The following is a 10,885-nucleotide window of genomic DNA, read 5'->3' on the forward strand; positions in this document are numbered from 1 at the left end:
CGAGTGCCGGTGAATTCTTCTCACTCAGCGGCTCCGTGTGTTTGCTCCATACTTGGGACTTAAAGTCGCTGCCACTGAGGAAAACAACCATGGGACTATTAGATTATACAAACTAGTATAAATAATAATAATAATAAACCAGGGTGTCCTGGAGGCCTGGTGATGTCACGTAATCCCTGCGTCTCTGGTTCGAGCCTGATTAGTAGTAGACTTAATGTGGCATACTTTACACTAACAACACCCACACACTGAATTTAATGTACACACACAATAAGAATTCACTTTATGAGTATTTTACGCATTAAAACGAAGCGTTAAGATGTTAAAAATCCATATATTTCATTTAGGGAAATCAAATATAAATCGTTCCAATGATACACGACAGACATTTCCAAAACGAGGTGAAAGCGACCAATAACTCTGCCACGTATAAACATAAAGTAACGCAACACTGACAAGGGGATTTAAGGAACACTTAGAAGATTACCGTTGTTTGTCAGTGTGGTGCGTACCTTCACTGGTCACTAACGTGAAGCTGAACGCCGCCATCGTGCGGTCGAGCAACGTATCCGTCTCTGTTGCCACTAGCGACCGAGCAACTGAAACTCTCAGAGGTTTCTTGAGTAAAATCGGATCTGAGCGTAAACTAAAAAATATCATACAAGAAAACAACACGTAAAACTGAGAATATGCATTTCTAGTCACCATGGCAACCCCACAGAGCAATGCTGAAAAGGTCATGACGTCCTCTGAGGTATGTAAATGTAACAACAATGATAAATCACTGTTTGCTAATGAGTCTGCAGAGAAATGTTAGTTCACAGTTTCCTAACAATGAGTGTTACTTTTCTGTTTACACGGCTGCATGAACCTCAGAGACTTTGTAGCTGGGCGTCCACCACACTGACATCCACTACTTGTACACACACTCTGCATTTCATATTGTGCAAATGTTTATATATGTTTTACTTTTATTATATAGCGTTTCACCCATTGCTTTTGTACTTTAGGTTGCTGTGTTTGCATTTCCCCCCTGAAGTTCAGTATTTGCCTCTTAATTTGCTTTATCTTGGGCATTTTTTTCTACTTGATATGTTTGTTATGCCCCAAACAACATGTACTTTCACATGTATATTGGCTGACAATACAGCTGTACTTTTACTTTAAATGTTCTAATGTATATGTGAATTGGGCTGTATTGACACCTCTTTTTACTGAAATTATAGATATCACCCAGGTTTGCCACTTTAATTGTCCAAACCTTAGCCCAATCAGTAAATTGGGTCATTTTAAAAACAGTGAGTATGTTTACATGGACAAAAAAACTCAAACCTGATCTGACTAAGATGTCATATTGACTATGATGTTTTACACAAGTTGCTAATAGAGTACTCAATTCATATTCTGGTCATGTTGGAGAGCATAGTCTGAGTATGACATCGAGCAGTTAAACATCTTGAAGTCACAAAATGTTCCGAAAACTCAAATAGGACATTATAATTCGATTAAGCTGTAGACATGTCTATAAAAAGTGATTACGGGTTGAAATACTCCTCATGTCTTAATTTGGTAGTGGCGATTTGTCAAAAAGATGTTTCTGTAAAAATAAACTTAACAAAAGCCAATGAGACACCAGTCTAGTTGGGTTGTATTCAGGATATTAAAGAAGTCCATTGTCCACGCTGAATTCATGGTTGGGTAGATTTATTTCCCTGTCCAAAAACAAAGATATACATGTACTTCTCCTCATGCCCTTGCAAAAAAAAACATTTCCCTTCCTGGGGCTTCCCGTCGTTAACACACCTGCTACCTTTACTGTGAATCCTACCTGGTCTAGGCTTTACTGCCCCCTAGTGTCTAAAAATATAAATTCAAAAATAACAAATAATAATAATCCCAATATATCAAACTAATGCAAGTCAGTTTCATGAAAACATGAAACTGACTTGAAAACATCAGGCAACTCAATGAAGTCATCCTTATCCAATCCAGACGTTTTCAAACCTGATATCACATGAGTGTCCACATTCTTTTCTTGACCCATTGTTCGTAACAGAATGCGGGTTCTTCGTCTACTCGCATTCAACCATTGCGCCAGACTATTTGGTTAGAACGTACTAGAAAAGAGTCGTCAATATTGAGAATTCCCGGATGCCTTTTTCTCCATCCATTCTGACTTGGCTTTTCCTTCCATTGCAGTAACATTGCCTTGGAGTAAAACCTTTGTTTGAAGTTACAAGATGTGTATCATAAATGTTGCCAAACAAGGGATCTGATACAATCTTAACTAGTTTTTCGATAAATCTGACGCGCTGGGAAAACATGGCCCTCTGCGCTTTTGCAGATCACAGGCAGTGCCTCTCCACTTTTCTCGAAGCTTAAAGGGCAACGTCAGCACAATGTTTGTCATGTTTGATGGCATTTCCAATTCCTTCATGTACATGATTTGTTCTGTTGCATTACAGCTTCCACGGAGAAAGAGAGCAAAAGCCTGTTACGCTTGAACATCCGCACCTTTAATAGGTGTTCAGCTTAAAACTCTCTCCATATAAGCAGAATACATTTTTTCTTCATCTCCAAAATGTTCTTTAAGAAGATTTTGAGCTCTCTTGTATCCTAGATTTGAAGGAAGATGGCTGCACACACGTCTCGCGGCTGAGGATCTCCATTAAATACTAGAATGTATCTTAGTGGATCCAACGATCCACAGGAATGTGGATGTTCCTTTTTCCTGTTTTCTTGATCCAAGGGTGGTTTTTTAAATTTTATGTTTCAAAGGAAACGTTTTTTACTTTGATGTTCCAAAGGAAGGTTTTTTACTTTGATGTTCCGAAGGATAGTTTTTTACTTTATGTAGTGGCTATTTGTCCAAAAGATGTTTCTGTCTAAATAAACTTAACAAAAAGCCACTGAGGCACCAGTCTAGCTGGGTTGTACTCAGGATAAAGAAGTCAATTGTCCACACTGAATTCACGGTTGGGTCGATTTATTTTTCTGTTCAAAAACAAATATATACATGTACTTCTCCTCATGCTCTGGTTAAAAAAACGATTTCCCTTCCTGGTGCTTCCCCTCATTAACACACCTGCTACCTTTATTGCGAATCCTACCTGGTCTAGTGCTTAGTGCCCCCTAGTGGCTTAAAATATAAATGCAAAAATAACAAATAATAATAATCACAATATTTTCTGTTGAGTTAATCAGAAAATGCTGTTTACATGGCAGGGTTTTACAAGTTTTTTATTATTTGAGTGTAAAAAGTTCTCCTCTGTTTATATTTCTCATCAGCATCTGTTTTAAAAGCTCAAATACAGCATGAATTAGCTATCAAGCTGCTAAATGTGCCAGTCTATTAATATTAGTATGTGGTTAAAATAAGTAGTATGAATAGTGTCTGTCTATCATGTTTTATCATCTGCCATTTTCCCCTCCCACCAGCATATGGACAGTTTTCGGAGGTCACTGGACAAACTTCGGAGTCTTTCCACAGAGGATGTGACCGAGACAGAAATGCTGCGGTCCAGGATAAATGAACAGTCAAGTATGATCTGCATCCTGAAACAGAGAGCAGATGAGCTGACACTTCGATGCCAAGCCCTGCAGAAAATCAACACAGAGCAGAAGGACGGAGTAACAGACCACCAGAGAGAGCTGGACAGTGAAAGAAAGAAAGCAGAGTTAATAGAGAGGAGGTTTCTGGATTTAGCCGCCAACAATCAAGCAATTATTGTCTTTATGGATGAGCACAAAAGTCAGAATGCCCAGTTGAAGATCGAAAACAAACGGCTGCAGTCAGAAAATGACACACTTTTCTCCCAAAAATTGCAAGATAAAGAAGTGTTGGTACAAAAACTGATGCCAGAAAACAAACGGCTGACAGAGAATTACACAAATAAAGAAAAGGAATATCAGTAAGTTTATTTAAATCACTCATATACTAATAACAATTAAACCTTTAGTGGATAAATCCATTTGTAAAGGTACTGAAATTTAACATTTTTAGCCGATTAAGTCAAACTAAACTACCATTCACTGGTTTAAGCTTCAAAATCAACATCAGACTTATGCATGATTGTAGAATGTAAAAACTGAATTTGGACTTCATGCAAGCAATATGGAGATGTCAATTGCTATAGGCATTTTTTACTTTTTAATAATTTCATTGATAATGTAAGAAACATTTTACACAGTGCTTTACATTGGAGATATATGGATTAATCAGTAATGCAACTGGTTAACCATACAGTAAGTTGCTACTGCATGCTGGATATTTTGCATTTCTGTTTCAGGAAGAATTTAGCTGAATGTCAGTCAAAACTCCTGGAAGAAGCGACTCAACATAAATCCAAAGAAGCATCTCTACTTGATCAATTGCACGACACTGAGCAACAGCAAAGAGAAGCTGTAGAAATGTGCAAAGGTGGGTAGTGGTCGTTTTATCATTCTCTCAAGTGCAACAAAATACAAGCTTTTATAAAAGTGTTGTCTTCGGTCTACATTCAGAGCTGAAGCTGAAGCTACAAAGAGATGAAGAAAAGTACACTGCGAAGGAGATCAACATGAAGAAAAGCACAACATGTCTTATCAAAGAGAAGGAAGAACTGTTGTCTCTGTCCGTGGAGAGAGGGAAAGTGATACAGGTGATGTAAAAGAGTATTTGTTGAAAAATTTAGAATGATTCAGTCTCTTCATGTAAATACACCTTGGTCTTAAATTCAGGAGAAACAAGAGGAAATCCAGCAGCTGGAGAGAAAATGGAAAAAGGAGAAGAAATCCAGAGCTGAAGCAGAAGACAAGTAAAGTTTGGATCAACATTTTCTTCTATTTCACTGCCTAGTAGTATAACTAGTAATGTCTCCATCGGTCTTTGCCATTGACTCAGGTTTGAACAGGACGCAGAGGCTGTGAACGCAGACGTCAAAGTGAAGTCGCTCAAGTGTGCTCTCAATGAATCCGCAACAAAGTACCAGAGGCTTCAAAAGGTTTGAAATCTGCAGCATTGAAAAGTGAAATCAGTCGCCCATAAAGAAATGAGGACTTACCCAACATGTTTTCTTCTTTAAATGATTTTGCAGGATTTCGATGCCTTCAGAGAACACAGCGCCAGCCTCCTGACACAGGAGAGGGAGCTGAATAAGAAACTTCGCCACATGATAGGCTAAATTGAACAGAAGGCAGAAATAAAGGCAGAGCGAGAGCGAGAGAGAGAATCACTGGCTCATTAAGAAAAGTTAATGAAAATGATACAAGTTGACTCACCTTGATTACGAGTAATGTGAATACAATTGTCTAGAAGAGTATCAAGCTTTGATGTACTTCTGTACATTTAAATGGATATTCTGTTATTATATAGTGTAAACATTTTTTATTTGTGTCTTTAAAGGTTATCAACCTGAAAAAAACAAACTGATTAACTAAAATCAAATTCTACAATCAACATCAAACCTCCATTGTGCACTTAAGTGGATCGAAAATAAAAAGGGAGGCAAAGAAGAGTGAGTTGTCCCGTGCGTCCTTTAAAGTTAACCAGGCCATTTTCAAGTTTGGGCAGGAGGAGAACAAAAACCTTGGAGAACTTGACAATTATTATTATACAAGTTTTATGTCTTCTTACCAATGAGACATGGTTTTAATAAAAATGAAAACCTAATGTTAATTTTCACCGAGAATGTTTGCTCACCGACTGCTGGCAATGAAAGACCATCACAAAAGTTAATATCACAACATTATTTTTTTATTTCATTTTCTCATTTCAAGAGAAATGGAGCCACAACACATCATATGCAACTTGACACTTCAGCAGTTCCTCTATTAGAAATTATACTGTGCAAATATTTATCTCATAAAACCTCCCAACCTTGAGACAAATCATTTATGAGTGCTCCTCTGCCAGTCTCTGAGCCTTTTCGACGACTTCTTCAATGGGACCCACCATGTAGAAAGCTTGCTCCGGCAGGGCATCATAGTCACCTAGAAATAAAGAAAAGGATAGAGTCATTACCATCAAATGTCCTTAATTAGCCCTTATTTAGAAATGTCTTAGCGTTGGTGCAGCACTCTACCTGCTAGAATACTCTGGAAGCCTTTGATTGTTTCCTTGAGAGGCACCAGCTTGCCCATGTGACCAGTAAACACCTCAGCGACCTGGAAAGGCTGCGACAAGAAACGCTGGATCTTGCGAGCGCGGGAAACCGTCAGTTTGTCCTCCTCAGACAGTTCATCCATACCCAGGATAGCAATGATGTCCTGCAAGGATTTGTAATCCTAAACAAAAGAACAGATTCACCGTTAGACAAGGTTTTAGTTAAGTTTATGGATTGCGGCAGTTGTTTACAGTCAGTCAAAAATCATGGGACTGTAAATGAAGACGGACCACATGACAGCGCCTCAAAAGTGAAGCCAAATCATCTTTACCGCTCCCTGGTGGCTCACTGCTCCGGCCTCCTCCATGTTAGTGGATGGGACATGGACCAAACTTAAGTCAAAGTACACGTTTTAAAAAGGGTTTCTGTCATTTTAGGTAGTTCTAAATCACATTGATGCTTGTTCAACTGCTAATTTCCACGCAAGTTTGGTTTTAATTAGTTATTTGATGCTATAAAAATGTGGTTTGGCAGCCTGATTGATAGCTGAGCCTGACTTGTGATTGGTCGAGTGCGTGTATCAGCAGGATATCGATGGCTCCACACCATGATCACTACAGCAGACTCTGGCTCCAAATTAAAAAGTGCAAGATGGCAGCACCCGTATCCAGAATGTATTAGCTTCATTTTTGTACAACAATAGAGATTGAATACGCAACGTGCATCTTTTTTCTATGGTCAAATTTTGATGCCATCCACCATAAGGCTAACCTGAAGAATCTTCTGGACACCACGAGCAATATCGTAGTGTTCGGTCCCGACAATGTTGGGGTCCATGATGCGGGAGGTAGAATCCAGAGGGTCCACAGCAGGATAGATTCCAAGCTCAGCAATGGCACGGGACAGCACAGTTGTCGCATCCAAGTGAGCGAAAGTTGTGGCAGGTGCAGGATCGGTCAAGTCATCAGCCGGCACATAGATGGCCTGTAACACAGTTTACAGTTTTGGTATGAAAAGACCAGAAAAAGCAGAGTTTGCTGAAATGTGATTCGCATCTTGTGTCTTCTCACCTGTACTGAGGTGATGGAGCCCTTCTTAGTGGTGGTAATTCTTTCCTGCATTGTACCCATGTCAGTGGCCAGGGTGGGCTGGTAACCCACAGCAGAGGGGATACGACCCAACAGGGCAGACACCTGGAAAAACACAAACATTCAGACACGAGATACAAAAAGTACTGTTCCATTAATGACATCTGCAAAATTTGGGGAAGAAAATCTAGCATTGTGAACCTCCGATCCAGCCTGTGTAAATCTGAAGATGTTGTCAATGAAGAGCAGCACGTCCTGTCCCTCCTGATCGCGGAAGTATTCGGCCACAGTCAGACCAGTAAGAGCAACTCTGGCACGGGCACCTGGGGGCTCGTTCATCTGACCGTACACCAGCGCTACCTGAGAATGTGAAGACCCGGGAAGTTTAGCATGATATAACACAGAGTATCTTTGAGTGTTCAAACAAATACAGTGAACTAATTAGAGATTGTTACCTTTGAGGTGTTGTCCTTCAGGTTGATGACACCGGACTCGATCATTTCATGGTACAGGTCATTTCCCTCACGGGTTCGCTCTCCCACTCCGGCAAACACGGAGTAACCACCGTGAGCTTTGGCCACGTTGTTGATCAGCTCCATAATCAATACAGTCTTGCCCACACCAGCACCGCCAAACAGACCTGAAGGAAGATGTCATTCACAATAATCAATCAGCATGATAAGCATGTAGGAAAATGTGTCAAAAATAAATGGTGGTAATATAATACACCAACCGATCTTTCCACCCTTGGCGTAGGGTGCCAGCAGATCGACCACTTTGATGCCAGTGACCAGGATCTCCTGCTCCACACTCATGTCTGTGAACTCAGGGGCCTCAGCATGAATAGCAGCAGTCCTGTACACATAATAATTCTCATGATTAAATATGAAATGTATAGAATACAACTTTATTGTCCACAAGAGACCCAAATCACACAAATAGGAAATCAAATCGTTCCCTTTTTAAAAACTATATTGTAAAATTTGTGATATAGTTTTATAAGGTTAAATCCACAGTTAAACTAATGAGTTTGTAGCTTCTACAGACTGGGTAGGGAAGTCAGAAATTATTTAGAGTCCGACACAAAGACACAATGTCGGGTTGGACGCCACAGCTCGACTGAATTTTCTGACTTGGACAATCTCCTGCTGTGTTCTTCTTTCTGTGAAAGGAAAACTCTGGAAATGGCCCAGACCCAATTTCCTGGAGTTCATATTCGAAAATGGGTTCAGAAAAATACAGAACTCCAGCATCATTCTTTTCAATAGATACTCACTGTTTGGTGCTTATTGGACCCCTCTCATCAATGGGTTCTCCAATGACATTCATGATCCGGCCCAGGGTCTCAGGACCCACAGGGATCCTGATGGGGGCCCCTGTGTCCAAAACCTTCTGACCTCGAACCAGACCTTCAGTACCATCCATGGCAATGGTCCTGACTGTGCTTTCACCTGGAGAAACACATGAGGAGGGACGGTAAAACAGTGTTTAAAGGTCATAGCAGGCGTCTTAGCTGCATTACAAACTTCAACCCACTCACCCAGATGCTGGGCCACCTCAAGCACCAGCCTGCTCTCACGGTTAGCCACCTCCAGAGCATTGAGAATGGGAGGGAGGCCCTCATCGAACTGCACATCCACCACAGCACCGATCACTGCCACGATGCGACCATGGGCCAGTGCAGCCTGACCAGCCGGGCCTGCATAAGTCCTGCCTGAGGTGGAAAGAGACAGAAAGGGGACAATGACATAAATGGCAACATGTTGAAAGTGAGACAGCAGCAGCTAGATCTGAAAAATCTATATATAGCTTAGTTTTCTATTTGTTAGGTTTCTACAGGTTTGATTTTATATCTCTTAGATTCTGGAAAAGACTGAACGATGATCAATATATCCATGTGCATTACAATAAGAAATTATAAACTTAAATTACAGTTAAATTAGTTGATAAAGACGAATAAAAAAAATATAAAATAATATGTAAAATGTAAACAGAATCAATATACATCTTAACAGATTCATCCAATTCAAATCACACAGATAAAAAAGTATTATTGTACAGTTAAACCAAGTCAGTGAAACTCAGTCGCATTTGACTTGTACAAAGTCACTTTGAAAGGTCATTCGCTGCAGTGAGCAAACCAAACCACTGCTGGAGCTCCAGAGTCTGACGGAAGAAAACACTATGATCAAATATCAGCTTTTAGTTTATTCCAGCAGCTCCATTTGAATAAAAATCCCCACATCTCTGACTGAAGTGAATGGAGAGACTTCATGGTGAAGTTGTGGCCCGACCCCCCCCCCAGCTGCGTCACAAAACCAGTCACGGATAAAACACTGACAGTCGCTCCGTGTTAAACACAAAATGTTCACTTACTCGTATTAAGAGCTGCATGGTTTGGGCAGATCGTCTTTAGGGAGTTAATCCCGGGGTTAAGAGCCCCCAGAGCGCGACGTCCTGCAGAGGCTAACATGGTAAAGATGGCTGAAGGTGAAGTCACACAAACACACACGCGCACACACACTCCTTCAGGAGATCGGAGGAACTGCTGAGCCCTTATTCAGTGTTGTTATGACCTGCCCTAACCGCAGGGGGGCAGCCCCCACCACCCTAAAGCGTCACCTGACCTCTCGGCTCCACTGCGTTAGGTATTCATTCATTCATTTAAATGAGAACACGAGAAATGATAAAAAACAAGTGAAAAACAAATAAACAGAAAAAAGTATTATTTACATACAGTGATAAGGGGAAAAAAAATTCAAACGCTTCATGATTTAATCTACATATTCAAAAAGGAGTGAGAAGAAGTACAAATCTATTTAATCTCACCCCTTCTCCATAAATCATTAAAGGGATGGTTCACCCTAAAATGAAAATTCACTCATTATCTACTCACCATTATGCTGATGGAGGGGTGGGTGAAGGGTTTGAGTCCACGAAGCACTTTTGGAGTTTCAGGGGTAAACAGCGTTGCAGCCAAATCCAATCCAATTGATGTAACTGGTGAGGGGAGAAGTGGAAAGTGATTCATCTCAAAATCCACTTTTCTATATATTTTCAATATGATTCAGTTGATTGATTGATGGAGTTAGTGTCGCTTCTGAAATCTGATCGGTTAAAATTAAAACACTTTTCAGATAATTCTCTTATCTTGTAATCATTTGCAGTCATAAACACAAAAGGGAACACGAACAAAAGCATTCAGTCAGTGATGAAAGTAAATGAACGACAATTGGATTTTACTATAATTTTCCACATCTTATAAATCTTGCTGCAGCACATACACAGCGTGAACGGCTGTCATTCGTCATAAAACAAAGTGACGGGGTGAATTTTGCCAAGCGATCATTCAGCGCAACATTCCTTTGTGTCAGGGAGTCTCCTCTAATTACTTCTTGCCTGAAGCTTCGGAAAATACAAAGCCCCTTCACCTCGAGCACAGCAGGCAGAATGCTAAATGAATCTTAAGCCATGTCTGCACAGGACCGGACCCCATGCGTCTTTAAATCCCAGCAGGAGGAGTATGCTAAGAGGTCACTACTACGAGTCAGATGGTCATCTCTCAGGGTCTTAGAGGTGAACCACCAGCGGCGTTCAGCAATTTATTTTCTGAAAGATATCTTGCATGTCACTCACCTTCTCAATGCAACCCTCCTTTTCATGAAATGATAATAAAACAAGACAACAACATATCCTTAATCTGTTTCTGATCTT

The 10,885-nt window shown here is 40.4% G+C and overlaps 2 protein-coding genes across 2 annotated transcripts; one reads left to right on the forward strand and one right to left on the reverse strand.

Moving 5' to 3' along the window:
* The first annotated feature begins 605 nt into the window (after window positions 1–605).
* zgc:172182 (coiled-coil domain-containing protein 89) lies at window positions 606–5,203 on the forward strand. The gene is made up of 7 exons (XM_035175068.1): window positions 606–754; window positions 3,439–3,911; window positions 4,290–4,420; window positions 4,504–4,640; window positions 4,720–4,796; window positions 4,883–4,982; window positions 5,076–5,203. Exons 1-7 carry the CDS (start codon window positions 707–709, stop codon window positions 5,160–5,162), a joined length of 1,053 nt encoding a protein of 350 aa, XP_035030959.1. The 5' UTR covers window positions 606–706; the 3' UTR covers window positions 5,163–5,203.
* Window positions 5,204–5,712: 509 nt separating this feature from the next.
* On the reverse strand, window positions 5,713–9,704 carry LOC118120275 (ATP synthase subunit beta, mitochondrial). Its single transcript, XM_035175067.2, has 10 exons — window positions 9,548–9,704; window positions 8,712–8,885; window positions 8,448–8,622; window positions 7,905–8,026; window positions 7,627–7,811; window positions 7,373–7,531; window positions 7,154–7,276; window positions 6,855–7,067; window positions 6,063–6,264; window positions 5,713–5,970 (listed from the first exon to the last, which is right to left on the reverse strand). The coding sequence occupies exons 1-10, from the start codon at window positions 9,642–9,644 to the stop codon at window positions 5,873–5,875; spliced, it is 1,548 nt and encodes a 515-aa protein (XP_035030958.1). The 5' UTR covers window positions 9,645–9,704; the 3' UTR covers window positions 5,713–5,872.
* Window positions 9,705–10,885: the final 1,181 nt, after the last annotated feature.

Source organism: Hippoglossus stenolepis, chromosome 13 (assembly GCF_022539355.2).
Source record: "Hippoglossus stenolepis isolate QCI-W04-F060 chromosome 13, HSTE1.2, whole genome shotgun sequence".
NCBI lineage: Eukaryota > Metazoa > Chordata > Actinopteri > Pleuronectiformes > Pleuronectidae > Hippoglossus > Hippoglossus stenolepis.